This window comes from Letharia lupina (assembly GCF_014066315.1).
Source record: "Letharia lupina isolate WasteWater1 chromosome Unknown contig_4, whole genome shotgun sequence".
Taxonomy (NCBI): Eukaryota; Fungi; Ascomycota; class Lecanoromycetes; order Lecanorales; family Parmeliaceae; genus Letharia; species Letharia lupina.
This window is the reverse complement of record NW_023502973.1, coordinates 223,154-248,417: the sequence shown is the minus strand read 5'-3', so window position 1 is coordinate 248,417 and position 25,264 is coordinate 223,154. Positions and strand designations below refer to the sequence as shown.

The window sequence follows — 25,264 nt, the reverse complement described above, 5'->3', positions numbered from 1 at the left end:
AGCATGTCACGCCCGCTGAGAAGCACGAATACGTCAAATGTCCTACTCATCGAACCGATCTCGGGGGGAATTGATGCTGCCGATGGCGAAAAAGACACGGGTGGGGATCAAGACGGCATTCGTTTACGAACGAACATGGCAATGTGTGAAAGTTATCTCTCCAATCTCCAAGAGATGACGAGGGGTCGTCAGCGAGGATCTTTTTTGGGATGTTGGAATTAGGATTCGTGACAGCTTACATTACGCCGGATAGGATGTTGCTGCATTTTTCGACGGAAGGGGTAGTTCTTCGTTGCTGTGCTGCTTAAGAGGGTACTGGGATAAGGGACACTATTTGTTGCGACTGCCGAGATCAGAAGACTTTGTGTGCCCGGTTGTAAGAGTTAGGAGAGTATGCCTGACTTTTCAAGTATCTCATCGGTGGTTTTGAGGACTGATTGGGATCGTAGGGGAAGTGATCAAGTTGGCGAGGACGGGGGTAAGCGATGGCGAGGTAGGTCTGCAGAACATTGGCAATTGCAAGGGTGTAGAAAGGGATCGAGGAAGTAGTAACGATTGAACTTATGCCCGTAAATTTACCGTATACCCTTAGAAGGTTGCTGAATGAGATGGGCAACACAGCGGCATGAGGAAGTATACTCCTCATGGGTGAACACTTATGGATAGGGTGGATGTATTGACCAGGGAGAAGGATACCCCACGATCGACATGCGACGAAGGCAAAAGGATCTATGTTATGAAATAAACGAAAAAGTCGTCATATGTCGTTACAGCGGTCCAGTCTAGCCATCGAAGTTGACGTCCCCCCAACAGCTCAGCCGAAGGTCAACATACTCAGCGATCAATCCAATCACGCCCATCATTTTGGCTTTTCTCGTCCTCGATATTTTGGGCTGGGGGATCGATGACTTTGACGATGCCAGGAGCTGATGGGGAGAGGAACTTATCGAGCACTGAAAGAATGGTGGCATGCACTGCTCCTGTTTCAGTCCCCCGTCGAAGAGTCCGTAGTAAGATATTTCTGGAATAACCAACGTCTCAACGAGCCATCTTTTTCGTGACAGACTCCATTCGGGCCAGCTGCGGACTATCGGAATAGTCGTTGGTATTCTTCAACAACCTCTACAGCAAACCAACACTGAGCTTGCGAGCTCGCTTACCGCATTGACCCAATCCTGGATGAGATGAGGTCTCGCTGCGGATGATGTGTGTGGATAGTTGCTTTCAAGGACAAGCGAAGCTGTGAGGAGGGCCTCTATATGATCGATGCACCCTGACGGCAAGGTCAAAGTATGCAAGTATCTGGGTCCTTCAAGAGCCAACATTATATCTGGTGGGTGAAGAAAATGGGGAATGGCCTATCCGATTGCTAAGAAGGCAAGCTTACACCGGACATACCTCCATACATATCCACAACAACGACTTGACTTCACGAAACAGCAGACACCCTAGTAAAAGTGACCGCTTCAAGATACTGAGCAGCTTCTGCGTTCCTGCGGTTCCCTCCGTGGGTCTAGGACAGAAATGCTTGCAGACAAGCAATCTTTGACGGATGATAGAGGGCATTTACCATTGCAGTTACCTGCATTGCAGGTCTCAGGTCTCTGAGGATGCACATTTTGTCAAAGAACGCACACCGGAAATCTGCCCTTTCAAGCCTCCCGGCCTTCCAAGGCTTGGAATGCTTGTCCCTCAAATATCTGAGACCAAGGATAGAGGCGGTGCAGCATCAGTGGCATTGTTTGGCAGCTGGGTACTTCTACACTGGTCTATGAATTCTCTTTCAACCGCCTTGGCTTGGGAAACTTCGTCAGATGATGTAAGTATGCCGCTGTCATTTAGAAAGAAAAAAGGGTACTTACAGCGCTTTCATCTTAATAATACAAGTGCCTTAATCTTCATGTTGCGGCAGGCAAGCTTTCAGTAGAACCCACCACTAGAACAATTTTAGTTCCTTTATCTACTGGATGAAGGGCCGCCAGTGTTGGGTCAACCGTGCATTCAAAGCTTTTTTCCAGGGTACTTATGTGCGTATGTAGTCAAATGGCATGGCTTGAAGCCCGCCGGTTTTATGAATTTCGAGGCGGTGAATGCCCAAGCCTGCCACCTTTTCTGGCAGTCTGCTAAGAGGATAGATTACTTTTTTGGCACTTTTGAAAGATCAGATGGACCATGTTTGCGCCAAAATCCATGCAAATAATGGCATATCAATTCAAGGTCTAGTTAGATATCAAGACAATCACCAAGGTTTTGTAGTGCAGCTTGATACAGCGCAAGTCTACTCCATCATGATCTTGTTGTCCATGTTTAAACTTCATGACTGGACAAGTTGACAGTTCTACCAATTGAGCCACCTTTCATGCATTTAAACTGCTGCAGGATCTGTGATGAGCTTTGTGATCTTTCCAATTGCAATCGTCTGTCCTTGGTCTCTTAGTGTGAATCTATAGAAAATCAGCATTCCTTCTTCAAAGCAGAGACCGGAACAATGAGATAAGCTTGAAGGGTTTTTAGGTCCTATTGGCTCCAGGGACACGTCTTGCGACTCGAAAAAGTGCTCCGCAATAGGAACGTTCACTCCGAAATATACATACCTTCCCATCTGTGCGTAATCTTCATACCTATCGATTTTCGGAGTCAGCGTTTCCATTCGAAGGCATCTTTTGAGTTACGCGACAGGTCTCAAGAGCGTAATTCTCCAGAATAGGGGTCAACGGCGAAAAGTAGCTTACTTCTCCACACACACCCTTCCGGCACCACCAATGATCTCTAACCTAGCAATGATACTCATGCCCTGCTTTCCGAACGCCGGCGGTTTCTTGCTTTTTCTACCTGTGCCCTTCTCAAGCTTGTGCAGAAGCGCTGCAAATGTAACCTCCTCGATGGCGGAATGCACGTGCAATACGCAGTTGAAACCGGCGCTTAAAATGCTCTTTAAGTCAAGCAAAGCGATCTGCGCCTCAAAGGCCGAAACGCAGTGGACAGGTCGTTGTGGCGCGCAAAGCACGAAGCCGGGTAAAATGTCTTCTTCCTCAACGCCCCTAATACGTATCCGTACTTGGTCACCACAAGTAGCGCTTGGAATCTCATCTTCTGTCTCACCGTATAGTGCAGAGATGGTGATGTCATCACGATTGGGCTGCCAGCATTTGAAGTCAGCATGGCTCCTTCAAGGCAAACTTTCGCGTTCTAAGACATGTCTAAGGGGTAAAGGAGAGGGGCTTGCTCGCGAAAAACTGTGACTCAGATATCAATTGCGACTAAGCGGTGATCATTTCGAAATGCACATACCATCATCAGATAACTATTACCCTTTTTAATCTGACCAGCTTCGATTTTGCCTTCAATAAGAGTGCCCATGTCTTTGTATTTGGCGTTAATAGGCATCATGAAGGGCGCCTTCACTTTTCGTTCGAGTGTCTTGAAGTTATCGAGACATTCCAGGAGCGATGGACCATCATACCATGGTGCAAGATCTTTAGGTAATCGGTCTTTGATTCCAACCGTAGTTTGGGCCGAGATTGGCATGAAGGTGACATCTTTTTTGCCGTAGCCGACTTGGCGGCTGAGGAAATTCAGGAGCTTCTCCGTGCATTCCTTATAACGTTCTTGGCTCCACTCGACGGTTGGGTCATCCATCTTGTTGACCACAACGATTAATTTGTTGACGCCTTGGGTTTTGGCCAGGATGGCGTGTTCTCGTGTCTGGCCTCCTTTCTCGAAACCCGTTTCGTACTCTCCTTTCCTTGCTGAGATGACGAGAATGCCAACGTCGGCTTGTGATGCTCCTGCGATCATATTAGGAACGAATGTCTTGTGTCCTGGCGCGTCGAGGATGGTGTATCGTCGTTTCTCGGTTTCAAAGAAGCCTCTACCCACTTCAACGGTCTTTCCTTTCGACCGCTCCTCTTTCGTTAGATCTAATGCCCATGATAGATACCATGTCTCTCGACCAGCTTCCTTGGCTTCTCGCTTGTATTTGTCCATTGTCCTTTCGTCTACCATGCCCGTTGCGTACAAAATACTGCCTCCCAGTGTTGACTTTCCTGCATCAACATGCCCGATGAAAATCAAATTCACATGCTCTTTTCCGTACACATCTTCCAAGATCTCCTCCTCTACCTCTGCAGCTTGCTCTTTCGCCACTGCATCTGCCTCCCTCTTCGCTTCTCGAGCTTCCGCAGCTGTGGGACTGGATCGCCCTGAGGATGGAGAAGGTGAAGTTGTTCCGCTGGTGCCTGCTGCCGACTTCTCGGTCTTTTCAATTGCCTTGGCCGCTGCGACCTTTGCTCCATCTTCGGCCGAAGCATCCTTGGCTGCTGAGGGAGCGGGTGTTGGGACACCAATGGACAGAACCTTTGGCTTTGTCGCTGTAGCACCCGGGGTTTCCCCGCCAATTGAGAGTGTCTTGACCACGGGTGGTCCTGAGGATTGAGCGGGTGTTGGTGGAGGGGCTGCAGGCGAGGATGCCGAATCTGCCGCTGATGGCCTCTTTGCTATTATAGGTACTCTTTGTTGCTGAGAAGTTTGTTGCTGTTGCTGCTGTCCACCATAGCCCTGGTTGAAGCTTGATTGCTGACCGTAGCCCGGGCTATACTGATTGTAACTTTGTTGCCCGTATTGCGGGTATGCTCCGCCGTATTGTTGCTGTTGATTGTAAAATTGCCCATACTGCTGTTGTTGACCATAGCCTCCGTATTGTTGATATTGTTGACCAGGCTGAAAAGATTGAGCACCTGGCTGGAAAGTGTTCGCATTTGGAGTGAAGCCGGTGGGTCGGCCGGCCTGGCCGTTGATATTCAGGTTTTGCTGCGTTTGCCTGGAGAGGTTGTCATCTTGTGCCGCTGGGTCGTCCTCCCACGATTCGAGACCCGACATGATGGTGGGGGTGTAAGGTTTTGAGTGTGCACAGTGCCTCAAAGTGGGGGCTGCGGCCTGCTTTGTGCGATGATTTGTCTGTCTGAATGTCTTGGTTGTCTTGGTCTCGAATACGAGGTCCGACAAGTTATTGAGGTAGTTATATGTAGGTTGGAACGATCTCTGGACTTGAGGGTCTCTTGTGTACTGCCAAAACTTCTGATCTTCAACCCATAAAAATGTGAGAGTCAGATCCGCGCGCTGACGGCTCGGCTATCGTAGGGCTGTTAGCGCTCCCGGCTATTGTTGACTCTTGGCAGAGTCATCTTGACTCGTGTTGATTCACTCATTCAACAACATTCCGATATCCCTGCTGACGATTAGCACTGATCCCGTCGTCATCCAAAATACTGACCCGGATAGCTTTTGGTCGAACAAAAAGTGCTCATGACTCACTATTATACACGAAACCATCGCAGAAACCATGGACATATTCCTGGGGAAGGTAGGATGCGTGGCTTTAAGGAAGAATGCTGAAAAGGGTCTAACAAGATTCATAGGTGACACAGCAAGCTATGAACTATGCCATAAGGTCCATAAATGCAGGGGCCACTCTCAGGACCAACGCTGATCCTATTGCAGATCTGGGATCACAATAACTGCTGGTTATGCAATCAGGCAGTCGTCCAGGCTCCTAAAGGTCTCTACGCTCTCTTGATCTCGTTGACTATGACATAACTTATCCTGACCATTCGATAATAGACTATTGAGGGCAACGAGAAAGAGGAGCTTCAAGAACTGCAAGAGCGTTTGAACAGCAAGATCCGGGTTTGTCCCCTTTTCCCGTACCATGATAATTCTCGTATCAATCACGCTTTCTCCTATATCTGTCGATATCTGTGCCTGTTGTCTGGTTGCTCAGCTCCCTCTTCTATCCCCAATGAGAGAAAGGAGACATTTCTTAATTATTTCCTGGTAGATCATATCGCCTGCGATTGATATGATAGAATTGATGTACGTAAGACCCTAGAGATCTTTGTTTAAAGTAATGACTGATATGTTATACCAGCTCTGCTAGGGGAAATACATCTCTGGAATCTGCTGTCTCCCTCACTAAGTCCCTTCGATGGGAGATCCAAGCTCTCGGCCAACGTCTCGCATCCGCAGCCAATGCCGAGGAATTGGTACGAAGAAAAGTCTCCAAAGCTCAAGACAAGGCTCAACACGAACAAGAATTGAAGCGAATAGTCCAAGCTATCCGCAAGCTACTGAGTCGCATCGAGGATGCAGTCCCACTCATCAATCTTGCCATCACAGCTTCTGGTGCCAGCCTTTCCTCAAACTTGCCCTCTACCGTCTCTCCGTCCCGCTTACTACAGGCTAGCACCTTTTTGACGGCAGGAGACTCGCAATACGGTGTATCGTCTTCCAGCTATGTTCAGATCGGTCCTACCTTCACCTTGTCAATGTACATGCTCTTCCTAGGTCACCTTCGACCACAAAATGAAGAAGAGGTGCGAGAGAGTACGTGGAAAGAGGTCATTCACAAGGCGGATGTCAGGCTCATGCGAGTGTCGATCGACGCACTCTATGACCTACCTGGAACCAATCGAACGGCAAATTCTCCAAAGCATACCAGTGGGGGCGATGGGACATCCGACTTCAAGGAATCGGAACGCTCGGACTACTTTCCCCCACAAATGGATGGTGAGGTTAAAACAGATGAATACGCTTATCAGCTTGTCATTGTTGAAGACTTGGATGATGATCGCGTCCACACTTTCGAGGATGGCGAGCCGCAACCCGGCTCGTACGGGGACGTACCTTCGGCTGGTATACGAGAAGCTGTCCCAATACACGAGCTGTCCAAAATCTTTTACGCAGATACGGGTAAGATCCTAAACATCGGAAGTGAAGGCGAAACCAACAGCCCGGTGCTCCTGTTGAAGAGAGATCCAAATGCTATTCCACCAAGAAGGATGATGAACCAAGATAATAATGAAGACGGACAAGGCTTCGACGAGGCAGACACCAATAGCTTTAACCAATCCCCGGCAACGAACAGTCATGACAGCAGTAAAGCACTGGTTACTTCACCCCAGTGTGGACTGCAATCCTCGCCAGCGGCATCAACACTATCGCAAGACCAGCAAGTTACCCGCCTTCCAGATCCCTGGCGTCTTCCATCTGATCTCGATCCCGAATGGATAGCATTCGAAGTCTACACCGAAGCAGAAGACTCCGATACTGAGTCCGAAGTCGACACATCCTCTTTGAGACCCGCCCCATCCTCTCGCGCTCCTTCATTGGACCCAAAAATGACGTCTGCTTTATCTCGCCTCTCAGTGAACACTCCACCCACATCCTCTCCGTCACCTCAGCCACCAACTCCACAGATTTGGCAGCAACTCCGGCCTACGCTTCCACCGATTCGAACCTCGCTTTCTTTATTGGAGACGCTTCTTCGACTTCTATCCCTCCAACAATTCCAGCAAACACCTCATCTGTCTATTCCCGATGAACTTCTTACCTTTTTCCTCAGCGAGTCAGCCTCTACTGGTGCCGCGAGTAATGACATACAAGAGCGTAAGCGTCTTCGAGAGGAAGCACGACGACGTGTCGGTTTCGATCCATATGATGAAAGCCCTATCAAGCGAAGGGGTGAAGAATACCAGTACCATGGCCGTGAAGGAACCCTTCAGTCGGACGGAGAGGGAGAACACGGAAGCGAACGAGGTTATGAAAGCGAGGCGCGCTTTCAAAGTCCAAGGTATGAAGATGAAGGGTACGACACCAGGAATTGGACGTACCCATCGCAAGGAGGACGCTCCCCTTCGACGCCAAGAGAGTCAACACCACAAACCCCCCCTCTACTGCTGAAGAACCGATCGAGAAGTGGCACGCCAGAGAAATCACCATCCATTCCTGGAGGACGCTATGCTGCGCCTAAGAGGTGGCATGACGGTCGAGCTGGTCTGCGTCAAGGGAACGCTGATGCCGCCAGAAGAGGGAGTCCTTTAGCAAGGGCAGGAACAGGAGTCACCGATGAGGCATTGGGTACGAGTCCTGCATCTGGAGAGGAACAGAAAAAGTAAGGTGACATCGCAACGGAACGAGAGCAGGTTCGGAATGTGGCTTGATGTTTAGCACTTTTGCATAGTACGGCTTGAGTTGTAGCATAGCTCGGAGCGATGATACCTTGATGGGATAACAACATTGCTGTATCCGGAGTCCTGGATTTCTCTCTTGGTGCCTTACCAACCAAAAAGGAACATTAGAGATCTATCTTCCTTCCAATAATGTCCGCAATGCCCATGAACGCCGCGCCCCTTGCACTCTCAGGCTCTGCAACTACAGTAGGCTTCCCTCGATCTGCATCATCACATATCCTCGCATCAAGCGGTATGTCTCCTAATAGCTCAATATCATGACTCTCACACGTCCTCTTAACACCCTCCGAACCAAAAATATGCGTACTGTGACCGCACTTCGGGCAACTGAAAACCGACATATTCTGCACCATGCCCAAGATCGGCACCGAGACCTTCCGGAACATGGAAATCCCCTTCACGGCATCTTTGAGAGCGATATCTTGCGGCGTCGACACGATGACGGCGCCATCGAGCTTGATCTGCTGGGTGATCGTCAGTTGCGTATCCCCCGTCCCTGGCGGCAGGTCCAAGACCAGTATGTCCAGACCGCCCCATTCGACTTCGTGCAGGAGCTGTTGCAAGGCTTTCATGACCATGAGACCGCGCCACACGACCGGTGCTTTTTCGTCGACGAGGTAGCCCATTGACATGGATTTGACGCCATAGTTCGAGAGCGGGATCAATTGATCGTCTGCGACACCAAGCCATATCATATTAGCCCCCTCCCTCCCTCTTCCTCCCTTCCTTCCGTCACTCAAATCCAGGGCGAACATACTAGCACTCAGCCTCGGCTCCCCCCTCAAATTCAACAGCGTAGGTACACTCGGGCCGAAGATATCCGTATCCAGCACCCCGCTGCGATGGCCACGTCTGGCGAACGCCAACGCGAGATTGACGGCTATTGTCGATTTTCCCACCCCGCCTTTCGCGGACGAGACGGCTATCACCTTGCGGACATCGCGTATGTGGCGTTTCTCGGGCAGGCCGCGCTGGCGGCGGGGGAGCTCGGGGGGGGCGCCGGTGCGAGGGAGGCCCTGGGATGGAGCGTTAGGTGAGGAAGGTTTCGGGGGGCAGAGGGGAAGGGGAAGGTACTAATGGGTTCTCATGGCTTAGGGCTCTGAGGGAAGAAGAGAAGAGCCTCTTTGTCATGATCGTAGTATCATCTTGTTGAAGGGGGAGAAAGGCCCGAGGGTCTCGAGCTGCTGGTGAACGCTCCAGCCGGAGGTTGCTAAACGTTGCCAAGCCATAATCTACTCTACGAGTGAATCAGGTCTAGATTGCCCGCTGCTTTACGCTCGCGCTACGCGAGCACACAGTCCTCTGCCACTCCAGGGCTGCCTTCCGAAAGTAGGGTTAGGGTTGCTCCTCACGCTATTTAGGAGCACAAGAATTGAACTTTGGGAGACCCAAGCTGGGCTGGCACCAGGTGCATCTCCAAATCCCCTTCAAGCACATTTTCCAGGCAACCTTTCAGGAGGGGCCGTTATCGGAGATCTTGGCGCAGTGAGGTCTACGTGAATTATCAAACACGGCAAGGCGGTAACACTACTGTCTACTCGCGTAAGTACGGCGGACGACGGCTGACACTACGACAAAACCAAAACCAATTTTTTCTTCAATTTTTTTTCTTCCCGCGACTTTGAAAAAATATTTGAAAAGATTTTCTAAAGAAATATCTTAGAGAAATACTTTAAGGGATTCTTTATGGGTTACTCGAGAAAGATTTAAGAGATTATTTAAGGGTATACTTTGGAAGGTACTCGAGGAGGGTATTTTAGAGAGTACTTAGAGGGTTATTCGAGGGCTTCCTTAAAGAGTTAACTCGAGAAATCACTCGGAAAAAAAAAAAGACTTCGCGGGAAGTTCCGCGGAAAGTCCCGTAAATATATATATATATATTTTTTTGCGAAGAACTTCATAAAACGTAAGTACCCGGAAGAGTACCCGGAAGAGTACCCGAGAGAGTACCCCGGAGAGTACCTCGAAGAGTACCCGGAAGAGTACCCCGGAGAGTACCCCGGAGAGTAGCCCCTAAAGAGTGCCTCAAAAAGTACCTCTCGAAGAGTTGAGAATATTCTAGAAAAAATATTTTGAAGAGAGTTATTAGAAATCGCGAAGAAAAAAATGAAAAGAGATTTTTTTTTTGGTTTTGTCGTAGTGTCAGCCGTCGTCCGCCGTAGTAAGGCGTCATTTAACAGAATATCAATCGATTTCCCTCGCGGGGTTCTCCTTACTTGCGCCCTGGAATAACACTTTACCCGAACTCTCTTCTTCTTAGATCTCACGCTATGTGTGTCTCGCCTCGCGCTTCGATCGAGACTTGGGCCGAGGATCGAGGTCTCCAGTGCTTATGAACTCCTGCGGTCAGCGGTATTGTCGACCTGCTGCACTGCGTCTTCATCGTATGATTCACTCAGAACGACGGCGTCCTCGAATAATGTACTGCTCTCCTATCAGCTGACACACGACTTGGGGATTGTTGAAGGACGATTTCGTTCGCGGCGATCGAGATTCTACTGTATGTGGTGATGGAGGTCAAGGAGGCGCGGGCTGGGGAAACCACAATAGCAGCACGGTAGGCGTAGGCGCCGCGATGCAGGCTTTGAAGGTATCAACAGTGGAGTCGGAGCTGGAGCCAAAGGTATGATTGGAGAAGTGAAGCGGGAATAGGTGCAGGTACCTAAGTCGGAGGCGGAGGGCAGAAGCGATATACGGAGATGGTAAAGTCTTTGAACCCCATTCCCATTTAGATTACGCCGGAGGCTTGCTGCTGCTGATCTTATGTCGGAATGGATACTGTGTGCAACTTTTACCTATAGTCTCTATCAATCCGAGTGGTCTTAGTGGAGCTTGGATTGTCTGTGATCTCATATCTGTGCTCTGTTCCTGGTCTGGAACTAACAGTCAGTCCTCGATATCTCTTTTACCGGGTCTTCGCCCACTCTCCATGCGTTAGCCTAGATACCTTTCCAGAGTGTGTATCCACTAGGATATGGACACGTTATCCATAGTCTTTTCAACATGCTCTGTGTCTCCATGATCGTAGAAGTCGCAGGATCTCGAATCATACATTCGTTCCACAAGCTTTTTTCTTCGCTATATTAGTTCAAAGCCAACCCGGCTCCAGACAAGGTTCGACCGCCGCTCGCCATTGTTGATGTTTAGCCTCTTCTTCCTGTACCTGGTCGGGGAAAGATCAAACAGTCAGGAGCCCAAGCTCGACCACCTTTTGCAGAACACAAGTGACTGGTATACATTCTTAGTTGCGACATCACTAGAAACAGATTCGATTAGCACTATTTCGGGTGATCAAGGCCACCGCGTTCAACATAGGTCTCGCGTTCCCGACGTTAGTTGTATTCGGTCTGTCAGCTAAGAGGACATAATACCACTCCGTAAACTTAGTTGAACTGAATGACCCCGCGAAGGGTGCTTGTGAAATGGTCGAATGGAGCACCATTTCTAGGCATGTGTTACAACGCCGATGATCCAACATTGCTCATATACCACTATTCAATGCCAGGGCTCTAGAGCGAGCTAGGTCCGGCCGTTGCCACTGGGCTATGCATCCCACTCAGTACCCTTGGCAGATTCAACCCAATTATACCAGTTCACCTCATCATCCAAGTCCATATTAGCATCGAAGGAATCCAAGTCTAAGTTGGAAAACACATCCACTGAGAGGTCAGCATCAGCCCACAGCTGAGGGACAAAATCAGGTCTCATAGTGCGGCCATCGGACCAGTCCGCGGGGACTGTGGGAATGAGATTATATGGTGGCCCAACAGTCTGTCCCGAGGCCAATTCGCTGGGAGCGTTCGTCGTAATCGCCGGTTTTAGGTCTCTGATATTGGTACTCTCCAAATTTTGGCCGACCTGCTGTCCACTTGTACCAAGATACGTTGGCTCAAAGGTCATATTGGAGCTAAAAACGCCTGGGCTATAAGCGTAAGGAAACCTTGCAGTCGGTTGACTTGTGTAGGTTGTATGCATCGATGGGTCGGCAAGCCCTGCGCCGGATATTCCAGATGTCTGTGGGCCGTCTCCGCGCCCCTCTGGTATGGCTAAGAGCTGGCGCCACCGCCTGCGAAAGCTATCGACGTTAGACCCGGTTGGAAATGGCCCAGAGCTTGACGGCAGTGGGATTTTCTGGTCCTCCATCTCTAGCCTAGCGGCGGCCTGTTGATCGGCCCGCAGCCGGTTGAGCTCGGCGTCGCGATGCTTGCTGGCCTTTTCCATCAACTTTCGTAGCGGAACCCAGATGCGCGGTTTCTTGTCCATGGGGGCTTGGGCTGGAATCAGCCAGCTGCTGTGAAGTGCGACCCAGGCCCTCTCGACTATAGGCGACCAAGGGCGTCGGGAGATCTCGATCATGAGGTATACAATGGCATGCCAATGGGTATAGGTTTGATAAACCCAGCGCCATTTTCGACATGCTTGTTCGGCGTTTAGCGCATGATTGTACTCTGCGACTTCAATTGCCGAGACCAGCAACTTGGTTCTTACCTCGTCCGAGATGTGTTCGCTTGGGGAAGAGAAAAGAACGGGGAGAAAAATGATGAGCGTCATCTTGGCCATGGCAAGCCGCGCGATGGTGACTCCGACCCAATAGGCAATATTCCCTGACTCTGTCGTATACTGACAATAACCCTGTTCGAATTTCTGGTAGATCTCGTTCAAGAGACGGCTTTGGTCTTCCAGACCTGCTACACCATCCCTTTCACTAAGGGCCATCATCTGCCTCATGGTATCGCCTATCCCGAAGAAGATGCGAGCAAATGACATATCGGTCACGCCGGCGCGCTCTGTGGGCATCTGTTTTGTCTCGGGATCGATGTCTACATCATTGATATTCAAAGGGATTCGCGTGTCAAAGCTGCCGCTCGCGATAGTCAGGTCCGTCCCTTGATCCTCTGATGCTCTCACATCCAGCATGCACACGGCCCACCAAACCTTTCGGCGCATCTCAATCTCAAAAGGAGTTAGGTGCTCGAAATGGGTCCCATCTCGCTGCAACCCAAGGTATTGGGCCATCCTGATGACAAGCCCAGTCATCATCCACACGAACCTCGGGCTGTCGTGTCGGCGTACGAGACCGAGAAAAATGGCAAACGCCTGAACTAGAACTATGTCGGGGACGTTCAGAAAATCGGCCTTCGCAAGGGCATGCTCCAGGCCAAGACGATACTTGAGAGTGAGGTCGGTTTTGGAGGAGCCAAAGTTGGTCACGATCTGCCCAGGAAAAATGACAATACCGTCCTCAGTCATGTCTGCTTGAGCCACGGCACTACAAATCAAGGAGAACTCACATCGTCCTCCTCCATGGAAGTTACAGCGGCGTAGTAGATCGAGAACATCAAGGCTTCATTGGCTGGCGTGCAGCGTGTCATTCCACTGCCGCGCAAATCGCGGACCATCTTAGTAACGGTTGGGATATGGACGATCTGGATGAAAAAGTTCACGTTTTCAGAGAACATATCTAGGAGAAATGGGATCTGTGACGGTAGTGGGTGAAACTCGCGGAGGTCGGGAGCCGAGGGACTTAGGTTGTGTCGAAACAGGAATGCATGGCGTTCCGAAGGTGTTCGCTCAAGTTCCTGAGCGGACGGTGTCTTTCCAGGCGATGCATCATCCTCTGAGCTGTCGGACTCATTTCCTGCCAGGCCGCGGGTGTCCATCTTCAGCCCATCGAGCTGCAGCGAAAGTGAGCGGGCCATCCGGTCAAAATGACAGCGTGACTACAACAGGCCGACATACCTCGTCGTTGACCCGAGACCAGAAGCCGCTGCTCACATAGCGGCTGCGGCTGGCATCCTGGTGAACCAGCCTGCCAAACTGCTTCTGCACACTGCTCGTATTCGTGGCGGATGGCGTGTCCCTCTGGTGCTCTGCGTCACGATCCTGGGTAGAGCTCCTAGGAGAGTTGGCTCCAGATGAGCCACCACCGCCCGAGCTAGCCGCTGCATGTGCCTGTTCCAGCTGGCCGCTCAGCTCCTTGACAAGGTACTCGAGATTCCGCAGTCTGTCCATGACCCTAGCGACGCCCGGGTCGGCGTCCTGCGGTGCGGGCGCATTTGATGCTGCGGCATTGTTGGTGAGGCGCTCTAGGCGGCGAGCCCATCTTGGCGGGCGGTCGGTCGATGGAAAGACACAGGCAATATTTGCCCGGCTGCATTTAGAGCACGGCGACTGCCTGTCACAGCGAACCTTGCGAGTGCGGCATAGAAGGCAGCTGCGCAACTTCGGCGCCAGCGCAGGTGCTGATGATGGAATCCTAGCAGACGCGGGCGAGGTCGCGTTTTTCTCGGAGCCCAAAGCCGAGGCGCCCGCAATCGCACTCTCTCGCGAGGTTGCCACCGATCCTGTCACAGCCAGCACCTGCGACATACTGCAGTCAAATAATGAGCGCTGTTATTCTGGCCGACTGGTAGTCACCTTGTTCTTGCTCTTGACGCCTATCTGATGTTGTGAGGAAGCTGACGCTCGTCTCTTTTTGCTGCCTAGTGCCTCCCGAGCCAACCTTGAGCCTCAGAGTGCCAAGCTCGTTGACCCCCTTCGGGTTAGTGCCTTCCGCTTAGGGTACTACGGAGCCTCCAGCCTCCGTGAGCAGGCTAATCCGAAGGGGCTTAGTGATGCTGGGTAGCTCGAGAGACCTTGGCAGTGGAAACCTCGTCTGAGGTCAATGTACGCGAGAAAACACCGAGACAACCGCTGTGCTGGGTCACGGGCAAGACATTATGTTGTAAATGAAACCCATCAGTGCTGGTTATTATCGGATGATGCGATTAGCTCGACTGATTTTCCATATCCCATGATCATTACAGACATCATCAACATAGCGCAATTGAAACCGCCCCCGAGTCAATGTGCGCGAGAAAACACCGAGACAATTGCGTGCTGAGTCATGGGCAAGACACTTATGTTGTAGATAAACCCCATCAGTCCTGGCTATTTTCAAGGGCATCACAGACATCGTCAGCATAGCTCAGTTCTACAACAATAACTTGCCTCTGCCATCTTACTTCCAGCCTCGTGCACAACAACTTACATAGCAATTCTATCCCTGCATCGCCAAAGCACCATCGACCAACCACCACAATGGCCACTCACTGCAAGACCGTTACATTTCTCGGCGCCAGTACCGGTGTGGGCCTCTCGACACTTAAGCACACCCTCGCCGCAGGCCACCGGTGCATCGCCCTCTGCCGTATCCCATCCAAGCTTACGACCATCTTCCCACCCGAGACAACCCCCAATCTCCAGGTCATCCAGGGTAATGCGCACGATATCGCTGCCGTCTCAAAGTGCCTGGTGGCCGAGAAAGGGAAGCTCGTCGAAGAAATCATCTCCACCATCGGCGGTAAATTCATCCTCTCCAAAATGACGATAGACGACGAGGAGGTCTGCAGAAAAGGCATGACCACCATTCTCGAGGCCCTCGCCCAGCTGCGAAGCGGCGGTGCTACCGGAAGGCCGCATATTGTTGTAGGCAGCACGACAGGCATGTCTCGCTTCGGTCGCGACATCCCCCTTGCCATGATTCCAATGTACCACGTTATGTTGAAGGTCCCCCACGAAGACAAGAAGGCCATGGAAGACCGTTTGGTGGAAAGCGGAGAGGCCTACACGATCATCCGCGCCAGCTTGCTGGTCGACGGTGAGACAAGTAAGGAGATCCGGGTTGGCATCGAGGATCCCAAGACTGGGCGGGAGTCCAAGGCTATTGGGTATACCATCTCCAGGGAGGACACGGGGAAGTGGGTTGCGGATAATTTGGTGCTGCAATTGGACGGAAGGTACGTCAACAAGATTGTAATGGTGACATACTAAAGGCCGGCGATCCGGGACTCTGAGGTACGGTGTTCGATAGTGACCAATAATCTTCTGCTACTTCCTCAAATTATACTCGTAAATAGCTTAGAATTATAACCATCGATAGAAAGACGTACTTTCTCTCATGATATTATATGCGTTAAATCGCTGATTAAATGTTAGGCGAGTAACCCGACGTGATAGTATTATCGTCTGATTAAGCGAGAAGCGCCTAGTAATTCTCGAACTTGTAGACACTCGTAGTGCTTGTACGGTGTGTCGAAGGAGATGAGAGAGGGTTTTTGATCGAGGAAGGCTTGAAAACCGATCGGCTTGTGGGTGGTAATTGTTTTCCTATTTGTGATGAGGGATAACAATCTTGTATCCGTCGTTAGCGGTGCCTCGGCTCCGCCTACGCGCTATTCAGGTCACGTAAAGCTCGATCACAGTATATATAAGACGGATGTGGAGTGACCGAAGCAGCGAGGAAGTGCGGTGGATTGAAGTTTTAGAACCGAGGTCGAGGGTACGTAAAACGGCTGCTGTGGCCGATCGGATTCTAGCTTGTCTTCTACGTTTCCTATTCGAGATCTTAGCGCAAGTGTCGTGGCATGTGCAGGACTTTCGGTGCCGACCTCCGCACGCTTACCACAACTCCAAGATCCAAGTTGATGAGGACTTCTAGCACCCGACTATCTGCTCGAAGCGTGAAAAGAGTATCTTAGCCGGCCGGCCCGGGGAGCCTATGGCAAGGAGGCGAGTACTGCTCGAACGGTTACAGCCCGAAAGCTTTCCTCGCAAGACGGCATTGGACCGCAAAATGCGACGTTGACGCGTCCGCCTACAGAAAGGTTTCGGCTGCAGCTGCGTCTTCCAGACTTTCAATCGATGCAGCGCAAAAAGGCCTGATGCTTGGAGGAGCTCCTATTATGAATGCTTCCAAAAATGACGGGGGTTCACATATTCAGCAACGATTTTAGGCCTAAGAAGCATGGAGTAATAGGAAATGTTCGAGAACTCTAACCGCGATGCTCCACGTACGCGTACCTTACGCTAATATATGCGTCAATTACGTTGCGCAGCGGTCCAGACCGAAAACCCGCAGTGAGTCGATCTGGACGATTCGCCCCCTGCGCGCGCGTTTGGGCGCGAAGAAAGGTCGGACTCCGGAATATCGGACCGTATATGGGGTTTTATGTAGAGGTGAACATATGTAGAGGGCGATCTCACCAGCATGCCTGGTTCCTGGCATCCTCAAGTATCGTAGAGCGAAACAACGATCGCGCTTCACTTCTACCTCTTTGCGGGCCATTTCCTCAAGTCATTGCTCAAATCATGTCAACGCACTTGCCTTTAACAGATGAGCCCGTATTCTTCTGTTTTCATAGCGAAGAGCCTTATGATTTCCTCTGCCAGTGGTATCCTTCAGTATTCACGGCACCATCTCCGGTCTCCAAGTCCCCCATGACCTTCGTGTGTGCTGAGCAATACACGATGTACCACAAAGCCATGCTCTTTAAAAACACAGGAACGGCGGCACTAATCATGGCCACCGAGTGTCCAGCCGAGCACCAGACTCTAGGAAGGCGAGTGAAAGGAAATCAAAAAGCCTTGTGGTACATGAATAGGGAGAAGATTGTCGAAGATGGAAATTGGAGCAAAATTATGAATTCGAGGGATGAGTTTTGGTCAATGAATAAGTAGTTGAAGATGGGGAATAGAGAGCTCGTTGAGGTGCAAATTGTGAGAATGTGATAACGGAAACCAAGCACACTGACGTTTCTAGGCTTCGACGGATGTAATCTGGGGTGTTGGGTTTCTCGCAAACCATGCTGAAACAATTAGACAGGAATTGGATTAGAATCTACTTGGAAAAGCGTTGATGCGTGTCAGAGCAAGATTCAGGAACACGGCTTAGCCAAATGCCTTGTACATAGGAATAAAATTATCGGCTAGCTCGCATATTCAACACTTCATAAATCGCACATACTGGGCATGTTTTAGCCTCCGAGAGCTATGGGTTCCCATCTAAATCTATCAGCAATCAGGGAGATGTAAGTAGATAGGAACCTGAACACAAAAGCCATGCTTCGCATCTACAAGGCATGTTGTCACCACTCGCACAATCGAGAGAGACTTCACTAACGTAACTTGAACAAATTGATACACCCGTAGTACCTCAAAGACACAGAGAGCAAGCGTTGACAATTTTCTAGGATAGAGGCAAGTGGAGAGTGGATCGAGGAGGAAAGCGAGGTTGTAGAATGCTGGTCATAGGCGCACCGCTTCCCTTTATGCCCGTCACGGCAGCCATGTCCAAGGTTACTGCTGGGGTTGTGTGACTCTGCTCACCCGAATTGCTCGCTAGAAGCGGGGAACGTCAACGGTTCGTACTTTTCGGAATGACTTATTCTGTTGCGTGCCCTGTTTTGAATTGGAAGACAATTTAGAAAGTGAAGAGCATCAGCCCGCAGCAACGCCGTCACCTATATAATGACCTCTGTCGGCGGTTGAATTCGTACAGATTTTGGTGGGCTATCAGAGTGTAGGTGCCTTCAAGACAGATGACGGACGGTAACGCATCTGTGCAGATACAAGCCCGGAAGTTCCGTGATCACGACGTAATCATCCTATCATTGACCATCCTCACATCGCCACTCCTGTCTCAATGCAATGACAATGTCTCGTCATCGCAAGCCGTACCCAGGACGGGCAACGAACGTGGATGTGGTGGAAGTTCAAGAGTCTCGGCTCCTTGCCTGCCTTCTTAAGACGGATTCTCAGTATTGCTGTCGTTCCTTGAATGCTCAGCAACCTTTTTGCCCAACATGATACTGTCTATAAAATGGTATTGTAAAATCACTTGTGTTGTGTACACGAAACCTTGCGTGTTTTCCCAGGCCTGTAATTGGATGGTGCGCCAAATAGCCGACAGATTCCTGCAACGCAACTCAGTCAGCCTCATGCATCTACCCCGCACTGATGGTTGATCTGACTTCAGCTCATCCCCACCAGAACTTTCCGGCTTCTGGTCGCGTGAAACCATCATGAGCAAGGATAGCAGCGACCTCTGGGCGGCCGCGCTAAGGACACTAAATGAAGGGGATAGAAATTTGGTTACTTTCGATGGCCAACACAAATTGGATGTCCTGTCCGACCTGGAGCAACGTGTCATCAGTGCGAGGGAGAAATCCATCGAGAAACGGTGGCGATTTCATCGACCCGGTGGTGGCCAGACGGTTATTCTTCAAGATCTCTTCAGCAAGATTGTTGTCTGGATTGATCGTTTCAAAGAAATCGGAGATATCGTGATTCAGTATGATCCTGTACACGCTGCACTGCCGTGGGCTGGTATACGTTTTTTGTTACAAGTATGCATATCGCCTCCCTTTCTTCGCCAAGCTAAAAGCCAGACCAGCTTGCCGTAAGCGATATCAACAAGTTTGCCTTCATCGTGGAAGGCGCCGAAACAATGGCTCGAAGTATCTCGCGCTATGCTACGTTCGAGCAAATATACCTGCCGTATGATACTACAGCTTCTCGTGCTATGAAAGGGCTCGAAGATGCGCTCGTAAGGCTGTATGCTGCTATTTTGATCTATCTTGCCAAAGCAAAAAGATACTTTGAGGAGTCTACGCCAAGTGGGTCTTTTCCCCACGAAAGTTCCCATACTGTGGCTAAGTACAATCGCAGAACGCATGGCCAAAGCCGCGCTCACGTCTCAAAGTGATTTTGAGGAATTACTTCGCAATATTGATAAGCATACAGCGAATGTGGACCATCACGCAGGTTTAGTAGATGCAGAGCGTAAGTTCAAGTTATCCAGGTCGGAAGACTGCTAATACGATACTATACAGGCAGCAGCGACATTAGTAACACGCTTGTGTCGTTGTCAATCGGTGAGAAGACATGCCAGATTTTCTGTAGACTTGATACCTAATCCTTGCCAGACCACCAGGAAATGCATGCGAAGCTTCGGGAGCTTCTGCAGTCCATCAACAGTCCGATTCGCCGAATGAGTCCCCAGCTCGACAGTCTCCAAGATCATTTAAAGCGTAAAAACCTCTATGTCAACGTATGGCCCATGTTGACTGACGTTTTGTGTAGACACAGAGCGTGTGGAGATATTACGCTGGTTATCGTCTCAGCCTCACTTGGACCATCACCAGCAGATCAAGAAACAAGCTCTTCCAGGATCAGGTCAATGGCTGCTGCAGGACCGACAGTACATTAAATGGTATGAGCAAAGCGCTTCGTCTTTGCTCTGGCTTCACGGAAAGCAAGGCTCCGGCAAGAGTACCCTAGTGTAAGTCCAGAATACCAGGGATTCTGTATATGTATCAAAGAGGCGTGGTACTGACTGTATGTTGGTAAATAGTTCGCTTGTCGTCGAGGACATGATAAAGAGGTTTGAAGCCAGCCAGAGCGCTCTCCCTGTCTATTTCTACTGCACTCGGAGCGCGGCCGAGCCCGAACGCTCAAAACCGGACACGGTTCTTGCCAGTATCCTTAGGCAGCTATCATGTGTCCAGCCCGATGCACCCCTTCTTAGTCCGGTGATCGAGAAGTACAAAAGACAAGGCGAAGGATTCAAGTCCAACGGTCTCGAACTAGATGACAGCCGGGATCTGATCATCAGGCTGATCGAGGACTACAGTATGACCATAATTGTTGTGGATGCTCTTGACGAATGCGACGCCGAAATGCGGCAAAGCCTTCTTGATGCATTTGAACATATCCTGAAGGAGTCAGTAGGCTTAGTCAAGATTTTTGTCTCCAGCCGTGATGATCAGGATATCGTCTACACTCTCCGGGACTATCCAAATCTGGATATCTCTTCTGACAGAAACACAGCTGACATCGAAGCTTATGTCAAGACAGAGGCACAGAAACTTGTGAACAAGGGACAGCTCTTACGCAACAGTCGAGCGAAAGAAGAAATGACAGCGTTGATTATTGACCAAGTTTGCAAGGGCGCTGACGGCATGTTCCGATGGGCAAGCCTCCAACTCGACGTCCTCCGACCGCTGAAACGTGATGAAGATATCCGGGCACAATTGGGAAGGCTTCCCCCAAAATTGGAGCAGCTGTACGTCGAGGCCTACAACAACTTGATCTCGCCCCAACTCGAAATTGCTCGGTCAATCATCGACAATGCCCTGAAATGGCTACTTTGCGCCCGAGAGGAAATGCATGCTTCAAAATTTCTTATCGCGGTGGCAGCGAACCTGAAGACCTTTGACGGAGACATTTCAGTGGACGGTCTTCTCGAACTTTGCAACAACTTTGTTGTATATGACGAAGGTCTGGACGTCTTTCGCTTTGCCCATCTCTCTGTTCGTGAATACCTTGAAAAAATGCCGGAATTCGCGGAAGTCTCGTGTTACAGTCTTGCCGCCGAGTGCTGCCTGCTGCAAATGGTTGCGTTCTCAAATTGCCCAGTCGCAGAGCAATTGATGAGCGATCTACACTGTATCCGTCTCCGTGGGAGTTCAGGTTACACAGAATCGTCATCATGTGCGGAATTTCTTGGGTACGCCAACACCTTCTGGATCGAATACTGTCAACAAATTCCACAGCGCAACAGGTCGGACGACACTCAGTTCGGGCGGATCTTCCGTTTTTTCCTCTCAGACAAGCTAGGATATGGCTCGCCGCTAAACGCTTGGGTACAATGGTACTGTAGCCGCGTGCTAGATGAGGTGGCAGCAGAAGCACCACTCAAGCTCCAAGAATCTCTTACCAGCTGTTCCGATTCTCTCTCAAGATCATTTCTTGTCGCAGCCTATTTCGGCTTTAGCGAGATAATTACGCTTTGCGTAAGACACCAAGGACTGGGTGACGAAACGAAGGATCAAGGTCTAATTTTGGCGGCATTGGCTGCGCACCATGAAGCTTTTGGTATCATTAGAGAAGACAGAAAAGATTGGGTAATGACTGAGCCACTGCTTTTCCATGCGGTACGCGCTTCAGGCAAGGAAAGACTAGCTTCGCTACTAGATGAGGCTCCTGATACCATAATCACCAATCGTATAATTACTGCCATTGCTGAGGACCGGGACGATGGGAAGTTGACCATGCTTTTGGAGAGGTACCCTGGCTTCGCAATCACGGAAGGACTACTTGAACTCGCTCTAGAATACGCCAGTCAAGTTAATTTCAGACTGCTGGTAAACAGGGCAGCGGAACCCACAATTACGGAAAGTATGCTTTATATGCATGGGTCTGGCGATACTAAAGCTTCAAAATCGGTAGTCGACGCATATTTGGAGAAGATGGTGATTCTCTTGGACAAAGTGGCAGAATCTGGTCTTACTCCGCGCCTGATGGCGTTCGCTGCACGATGGAGCGATGAGCGTGTTATAGAGGCAATGCTGGAAAGGGGCGGCGCTGGCAACATAACAGAAGATGTCATGATTGACGCGGCAAGAAGAGGCGGAGAAATCTTCCATCTGATGCTAAGACATGGAGGCAAGATCACAGACACTGTGTTGGATGTGGCAGCGTCCTACTGTGACGCACAGCTATGGCAAGTGCTACTCGAACAAGGCTATGAATCCAGCATCAACATGAAGAGGCTGAAACTAGCGGCACTTAATCATGACCATGGCGACGCCGTGCTGAGCTTACTTCTGGACCATGTAGACGATACTACCATTGCTAATGAGATGCCTGGATTGATTCACCAAGTAGCAAGAAATATTTGTGAGAGTAAGCGTATGAGGCAGCTGCTAGATCGCGCGAAAGATGTAAGGGTCTCTCAGGACATGCTCTTGGCTGCGACTTTCAACTCATCCTCCGGCCAGCTAGGCGTAGTAAAAATGTTCCTGGAGCGATCGAGTGAAGTGCAGATCACCGAGGACATGCTCTTGGTTGCAGCTGGCGATGAAGATGACGGGATGGAATTGATCCAAATGTTTCTAGAGCGAAGAGGTGAAGCCGATATCAGCGAGCTTGTTCTCATGGCTGCAGCCTGCAACCGCAACCAAAGATCTCAAGTTATGCAATTGTTATTAGAGCAAGATAGAGCGGCCGATTTGACTGAGGATGTTCTTATCTGCGCGGCGCAATATTCCAACGTTGACCTTGTACTGGAAATATTGGAACGATCGGAGATCAAGCGAATCACGGGGGGTCTCCTCAAAGCGGCTGCTGCGAATGGGTCCTGTGGTGGTGAACTTATGAGGTTGCTGCTGGCGAGAGCCGAGATTACTGACTTTCCAGAAAACGTTCTGGTCGAGGCAGTAGAAAATTACGGCAACGGGACCGAAGTGATTCAGGTATTAGAAGAAACTTTTGGTCGGATCAGTATGACAGAGAGTCTTTTGGCAAAGTGCGTCCTCAGAGCAGCGCGGGGCACGGTCGAGCTCTTGCTCAACAGGACCGATCCTGCGCAGATTACGAAAGAGGTTTTGATTGGTGCAATGAGTAACTCTGGCTATGATCGAGACATTGTTCAACGTGCTGTGGCGGAGAAGTCTTTGCATGTTCCTGTTACGGCTGACGTACTCCGATTAGCGGCGGAATACGGGCCGCTTAGCCTTTTCCGATTCTTCTGGAATCGATATCCTTCGGTTTGGGCTTCGGTTCAAGAAGACCTGATTAATGCAGCAGCCAGAAAGTATTATTACGACACATTCAAATTCCTGCTGGACGACGTGGATTGTGTCGAGATTGGAGAAGAAACCATGAAAGCTATTGTAGCCAATGTGCACAATGCGGGTATTCTCTTCGACCTGCTACTCCAGCAAGGCCTCCAAGCAGATACGACAGAAGGCGTGCCAGAGATACTTTTAATGAACGGAGGTATCAAAGTCAAATGCTCGTCTCCGACGCCATTACGGCTTAGCAGCGGTTTGAAAGTCACTGAAGACTTGTTTAGGATTGCCGCGAGTGGTGGAGATCACAAATGTCTTCAAACACTCTCGGAATTCTGTGGATTAAAAAGCACTCCAGAGAAATGGCTTGATATTGCACGGCTTCGCAATGCACTTTCACGGGATGATATCGACCTACTAAAAGCCCTGATAGGACGTGGAGTGGAGCCCGATGTCGCCGCCCCCAATGGCGAGACTCCTTTGGTGGTGGCAATCCGTTATGGCAACGAGCTGGCGGTTCAAATACTGCTTGCTGCCGGTGCATTGCCCGATGGCGGACCGATGTTGAAATACTCCCCACTGTGTGAGGCCGCTGAATACGGTGATTATGACACAGTAAAGATACTGGTCAATGCTGGAGCTTCTCTCAATTTCAGGGATGACAAGGGAAGAACACCACCGATGATAGCAAAGGAAAACATATGCTTTAGAGTCTTCAAGTATCTGGAGCAATGCAGGGCAGAACAAGAAAAAGGAGGACGAGAGACCCCAGAAACAACATGAGACAATCCACGTCATCCTCGCTTTGCTCAAAGTCTTCGCAATTATACTCTCTACTAGAACAAGCCACCAGCAAATCGAGGTCTTTGACCCTGGAACACTACCACTACCGTTGCGTTGCGATCAAAAAATGCAAGTCCTGACGCTGGGCATGTCAGTACCCTACCGGAGAAGACCATGATTCGCATGCAGACCTCACTCCGTTTTCCTTTTTTACAACGGCCGTAAACACTCCTTTCTCCTATTTTCGTCTAAGCGTGGAGCAGATATTACAGGTTGAGCGAGGTAGGCGGGGTGGAATTTGAGCACGGGAAGAGGATTTGGGCAGTGCATGGGAGCTGCTACGACGGTACAAGGAGAAGCGATCTATTTCAACATAGACGCGGTCGACGGGCAGTCAAAGGCTCCTTATGGCACGAAAGGTTCAGGGAAGACGGGACACGTAATGTTGAATATAACACTCATTCTACGTATCGATATGCATATTCATTCTCTCTCGGAGGCTCCAAATTTACCAAAAACACTCTGCTAATGCCGTTCGAAGATTAAGAATCACGTGAATTGCACCCTGAGACATGACCATATGCATCCTTCGCCAGTGATCCGCGTTCATCACGAAGGCTGCATGAAAAGCAATGATCGGGCTACTCTCATTGCCGCAACTGCTGCAGCAGCAGCCTGCCAGAGCCGAACGGATACAGCCTCGCAGCTTCTATGTCAAACATGCCCACATTCCATAACCCTTTCTATTTCAATGCTCTAACATTGCATGGATTCCAGGCCGCTGACTTTCCCAATTTGATGATAACCCTGGCTCCTCATGGGCAGCCAAGGTACAAGACTTGACATCGACGCCCCGTACAAGTGTTCCCATGGTAGCTCAGATGTCCCAATCTACACTCTTGCTCATCTTCCCTGCTACCAGCTTCCTCTGTGCCTTTCCGCATAGCGAATAGATCAGCGTTGCATCTCCATTCTCCGAGCCCCCATCTTCTCCACTAGCATGATGGGCACCCGCGGGAAACACAGCGTGGCCTCTCCCAAAGATCTCCGCCCAGGTTTGAT

General features: G+C 50.2%; 6 protein-coding genes across 6 annotated transcripts; 3 read left to right on the top strand and 3 right to left on the bottom strand.

Annotated features, from left to right (window-relative positions):
* Positions 1 to 2,365: 2,365 nt before the first annotated feature.
* HO133_007649 (uncharacterized protein) lies at positions 2,366 to 4,878 on the bottom strand (the record flags this gene model as incomplete). Its single annotated transcript, XM_037298519.1, has 4 exons — positions 2,366 to 2,444; positions 2,595 to 2,621; positions 2,733 to 3,139; positions 3,292 to 4,878. 4 exons carry the CDS (start codon positions 4,876 to 4,878, stop codon positions 2,366 to 2,368), a joined length of 2,100 nt encoding a protein of 699 aa, XP_037155855.1.
* Positions 4,879 to 5,341: 463 nt separating this feature from the next.
* HO133_007648 (uncharacterized protein) lies at positions 5,342 to 7,952 on the top strand (the record flags this gene model as incomplete). The annotated part of the gene is made up of 4 exons (XM_037298518.1): positions 5,342 to 5,362; positions 5,620 to 5,685; positions 5,837 to 5,871; positions 5,927 to 7,952. 4 exons carry the CDS (start codon positions 5,342 to 5,344, stop codon positions 7,950 to 7,952), a joined length of 2,148 nt encoding a protein of 715 aa, XP_037155854.1.
* A 179-nt stretch (positions 7,953 to 8,131) lies between these two features.
* HO133_007647 (uncharacterized protein) lies at positions 8,132 to 9,158 on the bottom strand (the record flags this gene model as incomplete). Its single annotated transcript, XM_037298517.1, has 3 exons — positions 8,132 to 8,700; positions 8,785 to 9,043; positions 9,102 to 9,158. The coding sequence occupies 3 exons, from the start codon at positions 9,156 to 9,158 to the stop codon at positions 8,132 to 8,134; spliced, it is 885 nt and encodes a 294-aa protein (XP_037155853.1).
* A 2,412-nt stretch (positions 9,159 to 11,570) lies between these two features.
* HO133_007646 (uncharacterized protein) lies at positions 11,571 to 14,396 on the bottom strand (the record flags this gene model as incomplete). Its single annotated transcript, XM_037298516.1, has 3 exons — positions 11,571 to 13,241; positions 13,319 to 13,702; positions 13,767 to 14,396. The coding sequence occupies 3 exons, from the start codon at positions 14,394 to 14,396 to the stop codon at positions 11,571 to 11,573; spliced, it is 2,685 nt and encodes an 894-aa protein (XP_037155852.1).
* A 711-nt stretch (positions 14,397 to 15,107) lies between these two features.
* HO133_007645 (uncharacterized protein) lies at positions 15,108 to 15,839 on the top strand (the record flags this gene model as incomplete). The annotated part of the gene is made up of 1 exon (XM_037298515.1): positions 15,108 to 15,839. One exon carries the CDS (start codon positions 15,108 to 15,110, stop codon positions 15,837 to 15,839), a length of 732 nt encoding a protein of 243 aa, XP_037155851.1.
* A 3,029-nt stretch (positions 15,840 to 18,868) lies between these two features.
* On the top strand, positions 18,869 to 24,202 carry HO133_007644 (uncharacterized protein; the record flags this gene model as incomplete). The annotated part of the gene is made up of 7 exons (XM_037298514.1): positions 18,869 to 19,178; positions 19,235 to 19,462; positions 19,515 to 19,628; positions 19,679 to 19,720; positions 19,772 to 19,876; positions 19,929 to 20,127; positions 20,200 to 24,202. The coding sequence occupies 7 exons, from the start codon at positions 18,869 to 18,871 to the stop codon at positions 24,200 to 24,202; spliced, it is 5,001 nt and encodes a 1,666-aa protein (XP_037155850.1).
* Between the last annotated feature and the right edge of the window lie 1,062 nt (positions 24,203 to 25,264).